Raw genomic sequence first — 21,940 nt, 5'->3', positions numbered from 1 at the left:
TTTATTATGAATTTTCTGCAACTTCCTTCAAAGCAAACCTGTTCAGGCAAACATGACCACAGGTTGGTGGTCTTTGCTCCCAGCAAGGCTTCTTGGTTAGATGACCACACACTGGCTATAAGAAGGAGTGGGTTTGAGTTTGCTTTGGCTCATTTTCCTGTGGGTTATCCTGTGGAATAACTGGCCACTGCTCTCCTACAACCCAGAGGGCTGTTACAGGAGGGGAAGTGCATCTCCATCGCTGGACTTTGAAATGAATCTTTTCATTTTCTTCTTATGCAGATCCTTATGAATGGTGCTTTGAATAAGGCAGAGTATCTACAATCTCTTCAGTGGTATAACTCAGCTCCTTTATTTGAACTCTCGTGCATTTTGAAAAAGTACTGGGCAGTCTGTAAGCTGTGTAGTAATGCACAGTACAGGAATATCTTCAAGTACATCTTCAAGCAGCACACTTAAGAGACGTGCCATTTTAGGGAGATACTCTGTTGTCACAACTGCAGCCATTTTATAATGTAGTAATTTTTCTTTCCAACCCTAAGTAATGATACTCCATTCTTCAGAATATGCTGTCCCAGAATAAGAACAGTCTCAGGATTAGTTACACGATTCCCATTTATTGAAACTCCTCCATCTGTAATTTTCCGGTACCTTAAAAACAAAACAGAAACAACTGTTACTTGCAAGAGAAAGCTATTTATTAAGAATTGAAAGTTCACTTAGGGTTGGTTTTTTTAATTGTTGTTGGATGCATAACTGAATACATTTTAATTCTTCTGCACTTCACTTCCAGCCCAGGTCAACAGTGACTGAAATTAACCTCAGCCTCTACTACTACACCTTCTGAGAAGGGTAAAAAATACTGCTTTGAGAATTAGCCATGAGCACAGGTGAGAACTTACCCACTAGGTCCATCTGGAATGGCATTTGCTTTGCGACACAAGTCAAGAACAGTCATCCCAGGTTCAAGCATCAGTTCAGCAGAAGTAGCTTGTCTGAAAAGTTCCTGTAGCTCTTGGTCAGACATTTCTTCCAGTGCCTCCACACTGCTGTAATAAAGGGCCTTAGTGCACCTGTGAGAACAAAGAGCATTCAAAATACAGAGCTAGTCTTCTCTTCACACAAAGTGCTACTCATCAGATTCCCCTCCCCAGTTTCTTTTGGGAGTCCACAAACTAACAGAAATGCTTTAAATACACCCCCACTTTTTGATTGTACCCTACTGCAAGGCTTTTTCAAATATGTTCAGTGTATTTTTAAGTCCACTGGACTTACTACATTTTTCTCTTTTAACATCTAAGCAACAACTTAAAGATTAAAATAGTCCCTGAAAAGCTATGGAGAATTACCACAGAAATCAGAAACAAAACTGCTTGATAAATCAAACTTTACCTCTTAGCAGATTCCAGCCCCTCTCTACCATGGACAAGCTTAGTTACTTCAGCAGCCAGTCGTTTCTGAGGGCCCCATTTCTCAGGTTCTTTAGCATGCATTTCCATGATGTGGGCAATCTCCTCAAGAGGAAGGAAGGTGAATAGTTTCAGGTATCTATGAGCAGGGAAAAAATACTTTGTCTATATAGCCATCATTATAGATTTCCTGCCTTTGTCATTCAAACTTCAGTAACTGCATGAAAATGATTCAGTCAATTTTAAAAATACATATTAAGACGCTCTGTCCTTTCAATCAAATCTTTAAAACTCACATTTCACTTAATATTCTGCCTAAGTTCAGGCATAAGATAGTGTCAGATGCTTTTATGAAGCTTCTATTCCAGACAACAATTTTGTTTTCTCCTGAAATTTTATAGGATTTATTGGCATCATGTGTCAACTAACTATGCCAATGCAAATTCCCACTGCTAGTCTGTGGCCATCATGGGACAGAAGCATACTTGTGCTGGCAAGTATCTCAGCAGGAAGATTATTTAGGGTAATCAAGAATTTAAAGATGCACCCTAAGCCTACTCTTTACAACAAAGTCCATTTTAATGAGCTGTCAGTCCCATGCAGTGTATTAAAGGTACCTTTACTGGTAAAAAGTCAGAATGGCTGAAATATTTTAGTCTTAAGTACCCACATACCCTTCTTTTCAGTCTGAAAGGTGTTGGGGATTAGAACATGGATTTGAATTATCAGGGGATAAACCTTTCAGCGAGGTAAGTAAGTCATAAGGAGGGTCCCAATATGAAAGGGAGGTAACTCAGATTTAACAGTGCCATTGACGTTTAAAGTAGAACAGATTCAGAAAAGAACATAGAGCAACTTATTAAAATAATGTAGTAATGTAGGGTATTGAAAAAAACAGTGATGCTACAGTACTAAAAGTAATATGCCATATAAGAGAGTCAACCCAGTGGCAGAACAAAATGCATTAAGCTTCACTCCTCTGTCATCCCCCTTCTAATTTTCTGATGCGTATTTCAGCCTATGGAAGTTCCACTATCCCATCTACTTAGGAACCAGTCATGCCTGTTTATTTCATGAACAGTTATAATTAACACATACTTCTACATGGAGCTTGTGTTGCACATAATTAAATGAAGCAGTTACAGTGAACAGTTAGAATCAGGTTTTGTAAACAATGACAAAAAGCAAGATGGAGAAAAACTTACTTTTCAACTACGTTATCTTGCTGTCTGACAAAAAACTGATAGAGCTCAAAAGGAGAAGTCTTCTCCCTGTTCAGCCAAACTGCATTTCCAGCAGTCTTTCCCAGTTTATCGCCAGTAGTACTCGTAATAAGAGGTACAGTAATTCCAAACACCTCTGCTCCTGTCATCCTGAGAAAGAGTCACTGCATGTTAAGAAAAATAAACCAATCTTGGTAAAGCTCACTAAAATACAAGCATTCCTCAAGATTCTATCCTTGATGTAAAACTAGGGATGATGGGCAAAAAGATGCCAGAACACTATTGTGTGAAGAGGGCTTTAGGGAAAAAAAGCACCATGAGTTTTTAAGTTCTTTTGTATGTATCAAAGACATGTATGTACTTTAAGTAGCTTATATGTTATATACTGCAATATATAATAATCATAATCTCATAATCATATTTGGTGTGATTATACCAGGATAGGTGTGCTGGCAGACTTGTCTCAATTTTGTCCCATGCTTGAGGGTGTTTGATTTTGGTTCTTGGATTCACTAATACAAGAACCTATTCTTTTTCTTAAAAATTAATATAAACTTGGTCAAAATGTATGCATGTACCAAGCTTATGGTCAGGCCAATTAATTACTCCTCTCAAATCACAGGGATTTGTGTGCGGCCAAATCTCTTGTTGCTTTAGAGACTCCGAGCCCCAAGTAAGTCGCACAGCATTCTGTCATGGAACCACAGAATTGGTGAGGTTGGGCAAGACCTCTGAGTCCAACCTGTGACCGAACATCGTCACCCGGAGCACGGCACTCAGTGCCAGGCGCACCCTTTCCTTACACACCTCCAGGGCAGCGACTCCACCCGCTCCCTGGGCAGTGCATTCCCCCGCTGCCCCTCTCCGGAGCTGCTCCAGCACGGGGTGACAGTGGCAGCCCGGTCCCGCTGTCACAGCCCGCCCGCTGCCCACACCCCGCGCGTCACCTCCCGCCCCGCTCCCGCCGTACTTGGTGACGAGCTCGTATCCGGACATGATGTTCCCCATCTGGTCGTGGCCGCCCAGCTGGATGCGGCAGCCGTGGTGCCGGTGCAGGTGCAGGAAGTCGTAGGCCTGCAGCGCCGGGTACAGGAATTCCGCCAGGCTCATGCCCTCGGCGCTGCGCAGCCGCGCCTGGCAGCTCTGCCGGCTCAGCAGCGTGCCCATGCGGAGGCGCCCGCCCGCGCCGCCCAGGAAGCGGAGCAGCGGCTCCCGGCCGAGCCAGCGGGCGTTGTCCAGCAGGGCGGCGCTGCCGAGCCGCCCGGCTCCCGGCTCCCAGAACAGCTCCCGGTGGTTCCCGAAGAGCCGCTCCAGCCCCGCGCGCAGCGCCCGCGCCTGCGCGCGCACCCGCCCCGCCGGCAGCGGCTCCCGCGCGCGCTCCCGCCCGCTGGGGTCCCCCAGCCGCGCCGTGGCCCCGCCCACCACGGCGATGACGTCGTGCCCCGCGCGCTGGAAGTGCAGCAGCGCCATGACGGGCAGCAGGTGCCCCACGTGCAGCGAGTCCGCCGTGGGGTCGAAGCCGCAGTAGGCGGCCAGCGGCGGCCGGCCCGGCCCCAGCAGCGCCGGCAGCTGCTCCTCCGCGCTCTGCGCCGGGAACACCTCCTGGAACAGCCCGCGCTCGCACTGCGCCGCCAGCAGCCCCGCGGCGCCCCGCGCCCGCCGCGCCTGCTCGTGGGCCCGGCGGCGGAGCGGCGGCGGCGGCGGCGGGAGCGGGGCCCGGCGCAGGCCCCACGGGCCCGCCGCCCGCCCGCAGCGCCGGCACAGCGCGGGCGCCGCCATCGCGCGCGGGGCACGCCGGGAGCGCCGCGCGGGCGGGGCCGCGGCACCGGGACCGCCCCGGAAGCGGGGCCGGGAACGCGGGGGGCCGGGAACGCGGGGGGGCCGGGAACGCGGGGGGCCGGGAACGCGGGGGGGCCGGGAACGCGGGGGGCCGGGAACGCGGGGGGCCGGGAACGCGGGGGGCCGGGAACGCGGGGGGCCGGGAACGCGGGCGGCCGGGAACGCGGGCGGCCGGGAACGCGGGCAGGGTTTGCGGTTTGGGCCCGCTGGCGGCGCTTCTCCGCCGCAGTAACGGTGCCACAAAACCGGCTTGTGTCCGCTCCTCCGCCGCTGCATTTTCCCAGCCTGAAATAGTTCAGGAGCTGCCAGGCGGTGGGAATCGGCCCCTCGGCTGGTGCCTGAGTTGGTCTTGTGAAAAATGTGTACTTTATGATTGGCTTTTCGCAGGTATTAAAATGAATATTGTATGTGTATGTTAGAAAGTTGTGCTGTATTAATTTTCTTAAATATAGTTTTAGGTTGTAACATAATGTTAAAATAGAAACTATGCTATGCAAGATATTTGTTTAAGAAAGGACTCGCACCAGGTAGCAGCCACAGGACACCTAAATCTTTCAGAGAAAGGGAATCCATTGCTCCCTTATCAACAGAAAACGAACGTCTTCCCACCTCGCTCAGACAGGAAGACGGCATGAGGATTAAGAGGAAGAAGTTGACAGTGACCAGACAGAATCCTGTGTTTGAATGGCATTTATGCATCATGTACGAGACGTATGAATATGCAACAGGCAATTGTTTTTAAGGGTTAATCCTCTCTTAACGGGTGTCCTTTTTCGGGCTTGTGTTGCCCAGAAAAAGATACCCGGACTGTCCATAACTCTTTGTTTTTATTGTCTCATATTGTCCTAATCTCAAATGTTCAAATTTTATTATTCTATTACTATTTTTTATAACCATTTTATTACTAGTAAACTTTTAAAATTTCAAAAACAAGCGATTGGCGTTTTTCACAGTCTCAACCAGGGCTTTAGAATTTACAGACCCTAGAATTTCTTAGCTGTATTCCTAGAATGTGTTAGCTGTGTTACCTGTCCTGAATGTTTGGGAAGGGGGGCTCAAACCACAGCCAGGGGTGTGCAGCTGTGGGCACCTGGGTGATAAAAGTTAGCCTGAGGAAACACAGGCCCTCTGCAGGGCAATGGAGCACCTGGGATATGGAGAATGCTGAGGTCTGCAGTGGGTTTTTTGCCTCAGTCTTCGCTGGCAGGTGTTCCAAGCACCCTGGCAGAGCTGCAGAAGGACAGGTAAGGGTGAGGAGGATGATCCGTCTCCTGTAGGAGAAGATGAGGTTTGAGCCTGTCTGAGGAACCTGGGGGTGCACAAATCCATGGGGCATGATGAGGTGCCTTCACAGGACCTTGTGGGACTGGTTGGATGAAATGTCTAAGCCACTCTCCATCATATTTGAGGAGCTTTGGCGGTCTGGTGAGGTTCCCAGTGGCTGGAAAAGGAGCTCAGTTGGTCATTGATTACCTTTGAGACAGTAGCAAACACTTTGTAGACATTGTCAAAGCCTTTGCCATTCTAGAAGTAATGTTAGAAGCAATATGTAGAGGTGATAATACATGGATCAATAATCAATGATAATCAGTATGGTAATCAAGGTGATAATCAATGGTGATCAATAAATGGAAATACTGTGCAGACTTTAAAAAGTTTAGATTATTAACTCACCAGATAATACAAGAAGAGTAATCCTGACACACTGGATCCCAAAAACCAGCCATTGTCTCATAAATGGCCTGGTAATGTTCTCCATGCACCACTTCCACACAGCTGAAATTCCAATTCTCTAGCATTCTCTATTCCTATTTAAGTGCCTGCAAAAACAATGACTATGGAAAGTTCTTCCGTGCTGTAGGTTCAGGTAAACGCCCAGCTGGAGCAGATGGTTTGATTCCTTTGTGCTGGAAGGAGCCAGTGACTTCACATAATCCCTTTTTCTTCCATCGTTGGCTCACAACACCCCCCTGGAATGCTACGAGCTGGGAGAAGAGTGATGGGAAGCTGCCTGGGAAAATCCCTGAGGGCAGCTGAAGATGAGCCAGCAGTGGGCCCAGGCAGCCAAGAAGCCCAGTGGCACCCTGGCCTCTGCCAGCAGCAGTGGGGCCAGCAGGACCAGGGCAGTGATGGTCCCTCTACTCAGCACTGGTGAGGCCACACCCCAAATCCTCTGTCCAGGTTTGGGCCCTTCATGGCACGAAAGACATTGAGCTTCTGGAGCGTGTCCAGTGAAGGGTGATGGAACCAGAAATTTACTTTCAAATCTCTGAAATGCTGTGTTGTGTTAGCAACAGTGAACCAGCTAATTCTGTTACAGAGTTAATTTTTGCCATTTTGTTCTTTATTCGTGTCTCCTGTACTTCTGCTTTCATTGCACAGAGACAGCCTGTGGCTGCTGGCTGGTGAACCAGCATAAAGCTCCACAACATCAGCAGGAGCTTTAGAATCCACCTCCCCTGCCCCTCTCCAGTAAATCCCCTGGTGCTGGGATAATCACCTGGTGATGGCAGATGCTCTGGCTGTGCCCACTGCCTTCCAGAGCACACCTCATACCAATACACCTCTTTTCTTATTATTGCTTATGCTGTACTCTGGGTTTTTTTTTCTTTATGTGGGGTGGGAAAAGCATTTGCATTCAATGTACATCTAAGGGGTAGCCTGACTCTGTGGTGTCTGTAGGCAAGAGGACAGTTGTTATTTTCTGCAGTTCTTAATCCCTCTGCAGCTTTTATATCTCAGATTAATCAGAGCATTTGAATGTTTTCCTTTTCCTTTGATGTGGTTTGTCACCCTCCCTCACATTTATTTTATTTCATTTGATCTTATTTTTCAGTATATCGATTTTTTTATCTTGTCAACTTTTTCAGCTGAAAAGTAATTTGTTCCCAGTTTCCTCATCTCTCTCCACCCAGGGGTATTTGGTGCTTGTGTATGTCTTTTCCTCTTTTTCTCTGCTGCAATTGGTTGTTTAATTTTGTTTTTTATGGACCTCTTTATATGTCCTCTGATAGGTGCACAGCTGTTTTTAATTGGTCTTTGTGCCATATTGATCTTGTTTTAGATTTAATATCCATCCTTCAAACACCAGACCAATTAATATGGAACATACTTTCATATTTTTCCATGCTATATAATTTTTTTGACTTTACAACGGCCCAGGGGTTTGCAGACAATGGTGCTGACAGCTGCTTTTGTCCTTGATTTTAGACTCCATCAAATTCAGATTCAATACTGGGTTTTTCTAGAGAAAACCCAGAATCAACTATAAAAATCCTCTTTGTTTTTAAAATACTGTTGTGACAATGTTATTTGTGGCTTGTTGGCTTTCAGCAATTATTCTTTTTTTTACACAGCTTTTTTATACATGACAGTATCTAAGTCCAAAATCTCTCCATTCTCCATAAACAGTCATGCACGGAGTTAATTTTCAAATAAGAGAAAAGTCTTGGAAAGAAAGTTCTGCATCTCCCATGAGATTTAAATAATTACACAATGTGTATAGGCACATGGTATCTTTTCCCCAAAGCTTATGGGTTGGTGTCACTCACTAACAAAATGTTTGCTTGTGACATAACTGAGGAAACTTTTGTGACTCTTTTGCCACTCTGCCATACTGTAATGGTCAAATTATTCATTCTGAGAACCCTTCACTTAAAAGATTAAGGCAAAGCCAAGGGTGATCTCTCTTGGCTATAAAATGGGATACCAGTAATGTAACCAGGGAAAGTAGGAAGTGTTTGGGACTAAATCCCATTAGGGGACTTAGGCTAAGCCTAAGTAGAAGAAATGTGAATGCAGTTAGAGATAATTACGGTGCTTAGTCTTTCCATTATAAATCATCAGTCTTTAGGTGTGATTGTTTTCCTATAAAAAACAGTTTATTTTATTCCTATAAAAGCAGTTTATTTTAGCCTTGTAAGCAAATTATTTTTTCAGGCATTTTGAAAGCATTTTCACACAAGGAAATCCAGAACTGATAGTAAAGGCTTAGCTTCCATTATGATAAATAGAATAGTCATGAAAGAATCATTATTTTCATGGCAATGTGCTTGGAAAAATAACACAGATTAAAACAAGAACTAACAAGACATAATAATGAAAATAAGAATTTTTATTTCTAATTCAGTTGTTCAGAATGAATCCTTTATCCTGGCTGACTTAGTATTCTGGATGATGCTGATGGAGAAGAGAAAACTCTTCTGCTTTCAGAATATCAAAGTAAATATGAAAGCTGAAACTCCCTCTGCTTGCCAGTGCAGGTGTATAAACTTCCTGGTGGTTTGAAGGAAATTACTTGGACAGTTCAGGGAACAGCTATGCGAAATTAAATATAAAATGCTGGTATGAAGGGCCTGGGTGGAGCCTGGGGAGCACCCACACAGTTCTCTGGGTAGTAGTTGATGACACTTCCAGTGGTAGGCACCCCTCCACTTGCATTTTCCTCCTTGTTCTTCACTGTGCCCATGGTTCCTTTGCCCTTCAATATTCTTGAGTAGATGCAGATATAATCACAGTCAACCCTTACAGTGTTGTGGGATGTCATTCCCCTATGTCAATCGAATATGACATCACCTGGGGTCTTGGAAACTATTACAAGAATTTCCCAGTCAGATTACTTAACTGGAATAATTAGTGAAGTCACTTATTAGTGGTCCCAGTGTCCTTTGTGTCCCACCAGGAATAGTGCCAGGCTGAGGGACCAATGGAGAGCTGGCACATCATGGGTGATGTGTTCACTTAAGTTTCCACTTCATGCCTGAGTTTTCACCCAGTATTTGATTCCTATTCTTTTTCAGAGAAGATCCTCATTCCATTCCCAAATATCATTATTAAATGTAACTCAGTTTAAAACTCTGCTTCGATTTGTGCCAGCATTTATTCCCTGAATAGAAGGAGTTCCTTATCCGCTCACCTCCCGGTAAAGCCAAATAATACATTGCATCAGCCACGAGGTGGCAATACAAGAGCTTGATATGCTGAATTTTGGTGCTATTCGTGCCGGGTAAGCTTTGGGGTATCAGGTAAGTAAATATATTTACAGTGTTTCTACAGAGTTTGGCTTTCTCTGTCAGTGTGTAGTACGTGCCCCACATCTGCATAATTGACTTCATGCAAAAGCCAAGGGAGACTAAGCTGATTTTCTGGATCAATGATTGAAGCCTTTTGTGTGGCTAATAATTGATATCTTTATTTAAGTGGCTCGGTAGTGGATGAGAGATGTTATGCGAGGAACTCAGCTGCCATTAAAAGCAAAATGTCAAGAAAGGGGATGCACTGGTACCATACAGCTGTCCCACTGGGAGTTTTCTCCTGGCTTTAACTTCTGACCTTCCCGAAGACCAAGGAAACCTGAACATCTCACATGTGTAGAATTCCCAGACATAATTGCTTCACAACATTAAAGTCTGCCTTTTTGATCCAGGCTTTTTGATTCACTTCTCAGCATAGCTGATGCTTGTTTTTCTGCCTTATGAAAGCATTCAGCACTGGTGTCAGGTGCAAATAGTTAATTTTCAGTCTTTTTCATATTTTCTTGTCATTTTCAGGCATTAGGGAAAGTAATAATATCTCTGTACTTTCAAGGACTAGTTTTCCACCCACTGTAATGGAGAAAGTATTTTAAGACATTTTCTATTTTGACATTAGCTCTTTCAGTAGCAGTCAGTGCTACAGCTTTTCAGAAGGTGGAGTTCTCTGTTTTCTCATTCAGATAGACTAAAAAGCTTCTACTACAAGAAATGTATTGTGGACTTGGCAGATGTCTCATGTCACTATATTCACCACAGTGTTTATTTGAACATAGAGAAATTATGGACGTGCATTTTGTTACTTCGCATGAAAGTGCTAACAGCCTGCTACTGTCTTTTCCTGACATGGAAACAGTTTTCCTCTCAGTACTTGGTGGGAAATCTTACTTTCAATCAGACAATGCACTGTGAAGTCTGTTAGCAAATATGTCTTTCAAGTACATGCAAGTTTGTGGTTTAGGAAATAAATAGTAATGTAAGGAGAGGAACATAGTAGGAAGCTTTGAAAGAGTAAATAACTTTTGAGAAGGGAACTTCCCTAAGAAAGATTTGAGATAAGATTCTGCCTGTGAGTTGGGTGTTCAGTGTGTCAGAAGTGCTGTGGGCACGATGCTGGGGCTGCCTGGTATTTCAAATAACACAAAGCTCTTCTGCACAGGCAGTGATGGCCCCTCTCAGTCTGGACACTCTGCTGGACCGGGGGCACTGGCAATCTGTGCCCTTGTCCCCTCAGAATTCAAGATTCACAACTGTTAAATCTTGAAGGAACTGAATTGGCTGATTTGCCCTCTGCACAATGCTGACCATGGGATTTAACAGTTCACAGAAATTGCAGAAATGGAGACCTGTATTTGGCAGGAGCAGATACACCACAGCCCAGGTGCCTTTCAAAAGGATCTCCAACCCTATCTGTAAACATCAAGCAGCCTGCTTAGACAGTTGATAAACAAGCTTTGTCTTCAAAGCTGATAACAGATTTCCCCTGAGAAAACATGCTCAATCCCCAAAGCCTCTTCTCTTTCTTGAGGTTGTTTGTATGCAGTCTCAGGTTTCTTGCTCAGATACTGCACAGCCTCAGGCCATGCTCCTGGCAGGTTACATTAAAAAAAGCTTTGAGAAGCTGGCTGGTGATTGAAGAAATGAAAGTGAGCTTTGGGACATGATGTTTGAGGAACTGGGTGGCTACTGCTTTTCCCTTGCAGCTTTCTCCAGTTATAATCACCAGCCTGGAGGCAAGATGCTGGACACAGATCCCAATGGGAGCCATTTTTCAGGGATAACAAGTAACTGGTTATACCAGCAGAAGGATAACTCAGCTCAGTGTTGAGTTGACAGGATAATATTTATGTCCACCTAAATTGTTCTGCAGTGTCAAATGACAAAGGTAATTTCACACTTTTGTTAATCCTGGGGTTTTGGATGTTACCCTGGCAGCTATGACTGTACAGAATAGCATGTGCCTATGGGAGGGGAGAATTTGAAAGAGAAAAGAGGAACAGAATGTGACCACTAGCCTGAAAGTACAGTGCTAAAGAAAGAGGCCACACACCATATACTATTCTTCCAGAAGAACAAATGATGACAGTGCTGTGTCTTCTCTCATAATGTAGTTTGTTTTTCTCATGTTTATCTTGAAATGAACACTGAACATTTGTTGTAGTGCTAATTTCTGATTCTGATTTAAGGTGTTTAGTATGTATTTAAACCAAACAGAAGGAACCTGGTGACCAGTTAAGGAAAACATGAAATGATGTTCCCTGACATAGACAACAGTGTCAGTGTTCATTTTGGGTTGGTAGCTGTTTTACATATATATATATATATATATATATATATATATATATGTTATTGATGTTCACATATGATTAATTTTATGGGTTTGTGGTTTGAAAACTAATAATTTATATTCCTGCTGTGTTCCTGGAAGGGAGAAGCGTGCTTTTTCTTGCCAGGAATCGTTAGTCAATGCACTCGGTTCAGACTGTTCATGTCTTGTGCATTGTTATGTGATAAGGGGGAATCACAGAGTGGGATTCTGCCTGAAATCTTCTAGGCTTGTGGGAGTTTCCCCAACATGTCACAGACTTCTTCAAATACATGATAAGGCAAGCTGCAAATACTGATAAAAGATAGAGAAAAATGTTTCTTTTTCACAATAGAGGGGGATTACCAAGTGGAATCCTTTACAGATCAACGTTAAGATCAGTGCTGTTTGAAATACCTATAAACAATGTGGGCAAGTAGTTGGTTAGTGAATGGTTGTTGAGGAGGGGATTATATCAGCTCCCAAAGACATTTCAGGGTACTCCAACCTAATCATGTTTAGAGATTTGCTGTGTATTGAGGTGCCATCATATCTGGTCTGGCTTCTCAGGCATCACATGGAGTTATCAGGCTGCATGGAATTCAGGAGGAGGAGAAACCTTAAAAGTAATGTTTCTGCTAGGTTTGTAAGAAAAAGATCTTTTTTTCTAAAGCAGGTTTCACTAAAAGAAAAAACATTTTTCCTTCTGTTACCAGAAATGCTTTGTTACAAGACCCATTTACAAGCAGGGAGAATAACTTTTGCCTGTGCCCAAATACATTTGTAGTTTAAATACAAAGTAAAGAAACAGTTGGTACAAAGAGCCATTGAATATGAAGAAACAAGCCCACCCTGCCCTGCCCAGCCTGCCTTGGAGCCTCCCCACCTTATCCAAGGTCCAGGACTCTGTTACAGCTCAGCCCAGGACACCTGTCCTGGCTGCTTTATAGGGGTAGACCTGCCTGGCCTCCTTTTGCTCCTTTTGAACCCCCTGGTCCTGGCTCATTCCTTGATGTTCCCAGTGTGGCAGAGGTCTGTCGGCCCCCTGCTTGTCCCCTCTCCTGGGACACTACAGGGTTATATCTAGGAAAGGCAGGTCTATCAGTGAAACACAGGATGTCTGGGGATGCCAGGTGTCTCAGAAGAGTGGGCTTTATTTTCTGTCTTTCCTGAAAAGTGCCTGCCTTCACCTGCAGCTCTCAGCTTGTTCCTGAATGTCACCCCTCCCCCTTAAGAGGCAGCTATCTGTGCCCTGGCTGCAGCTGTCCACAAGGTCAGCTGCATTGCAGCTGGGGATAGGAACACTGCAGGGACACGTCTGCACTCCCCTGTGACACTGGTAAAAACTGACAGCCCACAGTCTTGAGCTTTGTAAGAAGCAGTGGCTTTTTCTGGCTGTGAGCTGCAGTGAGAGTCTGGGTGAAGTGTCTGTCAGCCCAGAAGTGTTGTTCTAGGTGTGAAATTACAATGTTGGGCAGGCCAAACCAGCAGAGTTGGAAGAGCAGCCTGAAATACCAGCTTCTCCATGGTGATTCAATCCATGCCAGGAGTGAACTGGATGCAGTGTCTGCTAAAGAGTGTTAGATCAGCCTGATGTTCATTCTCATTATCAGCTGAAAGTATATCTGTGGCCCCACATGTCCCCAGAGATGTTAAGTGGTGGGGGTTGCTCCATTATTTGCCTTCCCTTTGCCAATCCACCCCTGTGCAGCAGCTGCAGGCTGGGAGATGTCCATGGAAATTGAAGCTGCTCAGTCATGATGTGGGTGATGGACACTTAGAGATCTCCTCAGCCTGTTAAAATGGATCTGGCAATGGTCAGTCTTCCTTATTTCTGCAGGACTCCAGTGACCTGAAAACCAGGCAAACAATGGCCCTGTATACCCCTGTCTAGAATTGCTTAATTGTCCTTGCAAACAGGGAGAGTGAAGGTTCCTCAGTGCTATGTGTATCTTAGCATTATGGCTAACTATGGGATATTGTTAGCTGTTTACATTGCTTAATGTTAATGTTAAACAAGACAAACTGTTTCAGAGCCCAGGATAACTCCTGGCTGCCAAATAGAAGGGAAGAAGTCCAGGTGCAGCTGTGTAAGCACTTTAAATTTTTTTGTGTGTGTGAACCTGAAATAACCCTGGAATTCATTGCTCAATCTTTATCATGAGCACACAAACAAACATGTTTTCTATAAATAGCAGTTTCATTAACAGTGGTGGGTAAAGGAGCCTCTTGTGTGTGTGGCCTTGATATTGTGTTTATGTACAACCAGAGGATCATTATTAACATTTATTAGGGTTAACCATGATTGCTATACAACCTATACTATATATTACTATATAACCTATGATTGTATAGCAGGTTATACCTCTACGCACATATATGGGATTAATTTTAAAGTGTATATAAGAATAATGTGTGTATATATATATATATAGAGATGTGTATATATATATAGATATACACACACACATTAATACAGCCCTGTCATCCTGTTGAAGCTCACAGAAACTCATGTGAAGAAGGAAGAGCAAAGAGCAAGGAAGTCACTCTGGCTGTTGGAGGCTTTCCCAGCTGGCTAAAACCAAAGCAGCTGGCTCTTGCACTCTGTCTTCCACAGAATTAGATTTTTGCCTGCTGACACTTGTTTGGTCAAATGCATTTGAGTAAAGAGGAAGAGCAGAGGTAACTTCAGAAGCCAACTTTTGAAATAAACCAACCCAAAAGACCCAGAATTGTGGTCCCTACAGTCAGCCCAGGCAGCTTTGGTAGCTTCTCTGATGGTACTTTGAGTGCTACAGGAAGCTCAGTAATGCAGAGCAACTGCTGGTTACCTCCAAAATATATTGAGATATTTACCAGGGACTGAGAAACATTTTAAGTCCTCCTTTTTACCTTTTGTGACTTACTGCATTTTGTTCTTTGGAGCTTTCCACCCCTCTCACAAAAGCCTCAGAAAAGCTCTCTCTTCCCAACTGCAAGAAAGGGACATGTCCAGAACCACGTGCCCTCCACAAGGTGTTTCTGCTTGAGCTGTTGACAAGTCCTGAGGACCAACAAGTTCAGAGGTGGAGAATGGGAAGAGTGCAGAAGAGCCAAGTCAAAAAACCCTCAAACATTTAAACCCAAAGGGAAATCTTCCTGTTCATTGTACTCCCTTGCCGGAATGCCTCAGTAAAATAATATTTTTGTCTCAGGGGGTGGATAGCAATGTGATGTGAGGGGTGGATAGCAAGGCAGAATCACAGAATACATTGAGAAATGATAAGGACAAAATAGATTTAAATGGAGCCATTCAAAGGTAAGTAGTAAATCCATTAAATGCAATCAGAATTATTAGACTATCAATCAATTACAAAAGCTTCAGTGAGACACCAGCTCAAGAAAATGTGCAGCAGCTACAGGGACAAAGTGCTTAGAAAGGTGGGGAGTCATTAGTCATGAGCTGTACCTGTTCCCCATGTGTTACATGATATAGATGTTTTATCACAGTGACTTTTCTACTTCATTTATTTTATTTGAAGCAGATAACTCACTGTATTTCACAGGCAGCAGGTTTTTTAATAAAAGAGCAATTTAACAGTTGAAAGCTTTTTTGCACATTTGTACTCCACTCACCCTTTCCTGTTTACATAGAGGTTTCCATGTCAGCATTTTCAGATTATTTATTATTTTTGTTGCCTGCCTGGTACATTTTGGTATGGTCCTTTAGTGCTTATCTAAGGGACTATGACCACTATGTGCAAATACTGGCAGGGGAAAAGACCTGGGGGGAGGGTTTAGCTGGAGAAATGAAGATGTTGTGTCACTGGGTGAGCCATGACATGTGAAAATACTGGCAGCAGGACAGGTCCAGGAGCCCTGGAGAGTCTTCCCAGGGGATGAGTCTTCCCAAGCCATTGCCCCTGGTTCAGCTGAGACCCCTCAGGACTCTCTGGAGGTTCCTGCAGCCGGGCAGCTGCTCAGTGGTGCTGGGAGGTGGCCACCCTGCTCCTTCCCACCCTGGTGGGAGGCTCCTACTCCAGGCTGCAGTCCTGGGGGGCTGGATGGCCATTTCTGACCAGGCAGAGCCTCAGCCTGTCTTTGGGACTGCCACACGCTGCACAAACCGAAGCCCCAAGTCCCTTTTTTATATTTTTTCTTTATTTTTTCTTCCCATAATAGTTGAGTTATACCAGAAATTAATTTAGCTTTGGCACGTATAATTTCCACATTGTTTATAATGTGTTTCCTTTGTGCTCAGCAGCTTGATTTTTGTTTGGTTGTTTAATATTACCTGATCTTTTGCACTGTGAGGGGTGATTAATCTTTAGCTGTCATGTTATTAAGCAGTTCCTACACAGTATGAATTCAAAAGTCTGCACTTCCCATTCTCTCTCAATAGCCTGGGCACATATTAAATTTCGTTTCTAATTACATATGTTAGGGTGAGTTATGGGCTATTGCTCAAAATAAATTGTTCTTTGATGTCAGTTCAGCATATGAATGGCCAGTTGTAATTATACCAAGTTAAAACAGAACTCAGTGCTACTGTGCCTAGTCCAAAATAAGTCAGTGCTTCTTTTAAATAGAATCAAGTCAGCAATTTTCCATTGTTTATCAGCTCAATGCAGCTATTATGAAAGAATTTTTTCCTTTGTAGATTTGAGCTAAAAATGCAAGTGGCATGTAAATGGCATTGACAGAGGCAGAGGAAAGGTGATCCTTTCTAGTGTGCCATCTCCAAATTCCATTTCCCTGCAAAGGAACCAGCCACTGGTGATTCACTGCACTTTTACTTCGGTTCATTTGATTTTTATGAATGTGCTGAGTTCCCAATAAATGTGGCTATTTATCACAGGGAGACACCATCCAGTGCCTCAGCTGCTCTGTGGAGCAGCATCACACAGAGCTGTGCACAGCTTGGGGTAGGGAGGGAGAGGGAGGACACACGTTCTGCTGGCTGTCATTTAAAGACCCCGTGGATGTTTCTGGGGTTGTTTTGATGTTAAATACTGATTCTTTGCCGTGCTGGAATGCACAGACATGTTCTGCTGGAGCATGTCAAGCCTCTGCATTTAACACAAACATAGGACTTTTTAAATGAGAGGACTATACACACCTAAACACACTCCTAGTGTCAGACCTTAACTTCCAGGGGTTTGGTTATTTAATCTGTGGTTGGCATGCATTTTGTGCTGGGTGGAATTTGTTATCAGCTGTGTTTACAGGCTGCTCCAAGGCTTTGTGAAGCTGTAAGGCTCTTTAGCATTTGTGGTTCTGCTGTTGGGCTGCCTGTTTTACAAGAGTGTGTGTGTGTTAGCTCTATTTTTGTTTTAATTATTGGCAGTAAATACACTTCAGGAGTGAAATATGTTTTGTCAGGAGAAATCTGAAAGTGCTTTCTCAGGAGAAAAATAATTAGAAAGGTTAATGCAATCCACTCTGTACAAGACTTCAAACTCATTTGCTTGGAGATGTGAAGCAGATGTTTTGTTCACAAAACTATATTAAATTAGCCCTGGGGGGTGTCCCATTACTGTTTCTCAAGTACGGGAAAAAAGGCAAATTAAATCTATATCAATTTCCAATATTGACAATACGGTTAGCTTTTAAGTGTGTACAGTGCCCCATGCAAGCAGTCCTTTTACTGTCTGCTTGGTTTCACACAGGCCTTGAGAGATTGAAAACTGGAATTTTCGTTTTATTGTATTAAAACCATAGATCTCCTTGTCTGAACTGTGTAGGAATGTGATTTTACAGGATGGCAGAATCAGCCCTGGAAGCTCTGACCTGCCAGCCAGCTCCTTGCAATAAATGGAGCCCAGTTTTGGGAACAATTGAGGGGAACCCACAGAGCTGATGGGTTGCCCCTGCCTGAGCAGGGCTTGCTCTTTTTTTTGTGGAGAGGTGTTCAGGACTGGCTGTATGTGCATACTGCATTGTACAAATCCTCATGCTGCTCTTTCTGGGCTTCCATAGTCCTTGTGCTGGGCCTTGAGGAGCTAAAGTGTGCTGGGGGGCAGAGCCAGCAGCAGTTTCTCAGCTGGTTCTTGTTGGCAGGGCAGAACTTCAGCTTCCATCAGGTTTAGCTCTGGCACTGACAGCGACACTCCCCTGACACAAATCACACCCATGACTCACTCAACGCCTCCTTGTACCTATCTGGCTGAAATTTTGGCTGTGGTTTCAAGACTTCCTTGCAGGATGTTATAGCCCAGATGTTTCAACCAGAAGAGGCAGACGGTAGCCCTTACTGGAAATAACTTTTTAATTAAGTCAAAGATAGATAAATCATTTATTTGGCTCCATATAAAACCAGTTTTAGAAGCACAGGTCATGTTTCCTCCTGTAACCCAGATAGGAAATATATTTCACAGCACAAAAAAGCTTGTTCAGGTAATGGTGTAAGTGTGCCTTGAACTTGTTGTGACCCCACTGTCACTGCGAATGCAGGCTGAACTGTTGGAGAGATGCATAAAACTGAATAAAATGGGAAATTTAAGTTCTGCGAATTTCCTCCCTTTGAGATTAGTGGGTCCATCAGTCATTTCAGTTACAATAAGTTTGTTATCTCTGCAAATAATTTTTTACTACTGAAATCATAGCCATCTTTCTGCTGGGATTAAGGCAGACATTTGCAAGGGACAGAGGTAACTTTGGGGCTAAGATAAGAGAAGCTGTTTTTCAAGAAAGCACTTGAGAGAAATTAATACTGCTTAATGTGTTTCTTGATCATTGCTCGAGCCAAGACCTATATATTTTCTCAGGCTGATGGGACAGCAGTATAAAACTTCTGCATTTTATTATCTTGTTCTATATGCTCCAATTTATTACTTCCCCTTTGTCTGGCTCAACCCAAAGATATATGATACAGGTAAAGCTACTTGGTAAAAATACAGAAATGCAGTTCAGTCTGAGGCACAGAGGGAACAACTGCAGAGGCAGATTTCTTAGTGGAATGTGAGGTTTTCATTTTAACACTTCTCTTCTTCCCAGGTCTCCTGTCTGGGTGACCCCCAGGAGTATTATCCTTTAAACACCAGAAATGCATTGCCTCAGGACTGCTGGTGAAGGGCCCAGCCTCAAGTTCTCCTCTCACACTTGTGGAGTGCTAATCAGGCACCTCCCTACTTAGCCTTCCATTGTTACCTGCCTTGTTTGTTTATTCTATTTTTTTTTTCCCTCAGCATTCCTGTCATCTGAAATGTGATTTATTGTGCTGGGAGTGATGCCCTTCCCAGTAACTCTTTGGCTATCCCTTTTCCATGGTTTGAGCACTTGTCTGCACCGGTTTCCCAATATAAGGTGACTACAAGGGGTCTCTCAAGAGAACTGTACAAGGCACTGCAATCATGCCTTTAAAAGCCCAGTTGCTGGCATGCAAGGAGTTTGTAGTTAAACTGCTTTTACTTCTTCAGTGTGGAAACCCAGGGCACAGGGAATATTTCTCTGTCTGCTCTGGAATGTCCTGACCCCCACGGGAGTGCTGACTTCGACCCTCATTCATGGAGAAAGTTTCCTAGACTTCAAGATAGACTAGAATCCACAAAAGTGTGAAACAAATTATAGAGGGCAGTGTAGGTGTATCACTTGGTGAGAAATTTAGGTTTTGGGCTTTTTAGTATGCTGTGGATGGAAGCAAGATAGAAGGCACAGGGCGTTGTCCTGGATTTCTTCTTCATGCTTCTTCTTCTTTCTTCTTCATGGGTTTGGGTGGCATTTTGTAATTGGGCAGAAAAGTCTGCGCTGTGGGCTCTTTGGGATCAGTTATTGGGTTAAAAGGGAAAATAATCTAGGTGTCAATTCTTAATTGGATAGTTTGGTCTTAAAAGACCTTGTAACAAGAGATTGTTAGCCATTTTGTGCATTGCTGCCAAACTCACAGTAGTGAGACTGTTTTACTGATAAGAAATAATAAACACTTGAGTCTGAACATGAACTACTGTCTCAAGTGCCTTCAATCCAGACCCAGAGAAACCGACAGTTCAGCAGTAATATTGCAAATTGAATATAGCAGCTGGGTCAAAAGTGACTTTTTCTGGCTTAATTCCTTCCTCTTGTCACTTGTGCATGCTTCTTTTGTAGGAAACAACAGCTTCTCTGGCCCCAACAACTTCTTTTTTCCCACAGAGTCTCAGCAGCCATGGAGTCCTGTCATGGAGGAATTTCACCTGTGAAAGGTGGTGTATGATGAAAAGGAATAAGAGTATTTGGTTGAAAGTGTGTTTACCCCATCAGGCTTTTTAAAAAAAAAATTAATGATTCTTTTCACAGCTGGAATAGGAGTGCTTACACATGAAACTACAGGCAATAGTTCTTAACCTTTGATGGATATCCATTGATTTTACTCTCATAATTCTTCTTGTTTTACTTGGATGCCTTCTTATCAGAATCAGGGGCCCTACAAGATCCCAAAACAATGCTCTTACCTTGTTCTGTGGTAGACTGTCGGGTTTGATTTCCTAAATTTGCTTCAAGTTACATCCACACCCTAAATGCTTTTAATAGTTTAATAGTTTAATTCCTTTATGTCAAGGCTGCTAACCTGGATGTCAAAACGCTCTTGGCTCCTTATGTTAACTAAACCTTGTTAACCTTATGTTAACTAAATCTGCTTTATGTTGCAAAGTCTCCTCTTGCAAAATTCCTGGAAAAGTGATTAATATGTTGGTGATTAGGAAAGCACACGAGTCCACCCTTAGGATTTACTAGAAAGGGTGGGGTTATTAGAACGTTTTTAACCAAAAGGATTTAATGAGACTCACAGAATGATTTGGGTCGAAAGGGACCTTTCAAAGGACATCCAGTCTGATCCCACTGCAACAAGCAGATTCTTCATCTAGATCAGATTGCTGTGAGCCTCATGCAACCTGGCCTTGAGTTTTTCCTGGGATGAGGCATAGGGAGGAAGCAGTTATCTCTGGAAATTTGCTATTCACCAGTACAGGAATTTTGAGTGACGGCTCCTGGCAAATTGTTCCTGCAAGAGTTATGTTACACCTTCCTGGAAGAAGTTCACAGGAACAGGACCTGGACTGCCTGATCCTTCCTACCAGTGCTTTGGAAGTGTGTTTTGTTTACCTTGGGCCTAAATATTTGTGGCACCATCTGTGAAAGAGAGATTGGCTGGTCCTAGGGAGGGGACATGCTGGTGTGAGCTCTTTGGGTAGGTGAGTGGCACAGGATTTGCTGGGGATCTCTCACCTTTGGGCTGAATTATCTCAGAGGTCACTGGAGACTTCTGTGGATCTCTGTTGCATTATATTTATTTGTGTCCTCTACTTCCCTTTTCACAAAAGAAAGAGTAAAATTTAGAAGTAGGAAATACTATGTTCAGTGTGTTCAAAATGCCTTTTTTTCCCCCCCTCCTTAAAATGAGATGGTTCCTCTTTTCTTATAAATCCTAATTGGAACTTTTTCAGGTTTTCTGCAGCTGTGCTTCCTCTGCAACCTGACTGCTGGGGAGACAGGGCACAGCAGAGCAGGGGGCTTTGATGTGCCCATGCTGCTGTTCCCACACTCAGCCCTTGCCCCTGGCTTTGCTGCAGCCATCCTGCCATGCTGAGGTGGCAGCAGTGCAAGGTCCCTGCAGCAAGGCTGGATCCTGGCATCAGTGACTCCACTGGAGAGCATTTCCCACTTTACAAACCCTCACCTGCCCAGTGTGGCAGTGCCAGGTGAGTCACCAGAGAGGCTGTGCTGGCACTTCCCAGTCAGAGGCCAACACCTTCCCTTTGTTGCTGCCCTGGGCTGGCTTCCAGCAAACATCACGGGTCGGTCCCAGCAGCAGGAAAGGGCTGGGACTGGAGCTGGAGCTGGGCTGGGGCTGGCAGGAGTGGGCAGCACTCCCCTCTGTTTCCTCTACAGCTGGGAATTCGCTGGGATGCATTGATTTCTCTGTGGCTGCAGTAATGCACTGGAGAGACTTTCAGTGGAAATTACCTGTGAAAAAAGGAGTAATCCATTTAAACCAAAATTAAGGATGGGTGTGCCATTCCAGACTGGAGTTCCGTTGGCCAGCTGTGGTTTGCAGCAATCACAGCAATCACAAAGGACCCAGGGAGTGAAACCCAGTCAGTCAGCTCCTGGCTGAGCACACACGGCACAGACCAAATGTGTCAACGTGACCCCACCCCGAGCTTTTACCTCCTGTGC

At 44.2% G+C, this 21,940-nt stretch overlaps 1 protein-coding gene across 1 annotated transcript; it reads right to left on the bottom strand.

Annotated features, from left to right (window-relative positions):
- Positions 1-203: 203 nt before the first annotated feature.
- YARS2 (tyrosyl-tRNA synthetase 2) lies at positions 204-4,432 on the bottom strand. The gene is made up of 5 exons (XM_064420927.1): positions 3,603-4,432; positions 2,615-2,782; positions 1,393-1,548; positions 903-1,073; positions 204-651 (listed from the first exon to the last, which is right to left on the bottom strand). The coding sequence occupies exons 1-5, from the start codon at positions 4,409-4,411 to the stop codon at positions 492-494; spliced, it is 1,464 nt and encodes a 487-aa protein (XP_064276997.1). The 5' UTR covers positions 4,412-4,432; the 3' UTR covers positions 204-491.
- Positions 4,433-21,940: the final 17,508 nt, after the last annotated feature.

Source organism: Passer domesticus, chromosome 5 (assembly GCF_036417665.1).
Source record: "Passer domesticus isolate bPasDom1 chromosome 5, bPasDom1.hap1, whole genome shotgun sequence".
Lineage (NCBI taxonomy): Eukaryota > Metazoa > Chordata > Aves > Passeriformes > Passeridae > Passer > Passer domesticus.
Note: the sequence above shows the minus strand (reverse complement) of the source record. Positions and strands in the feature narration are given on the sequence as shown.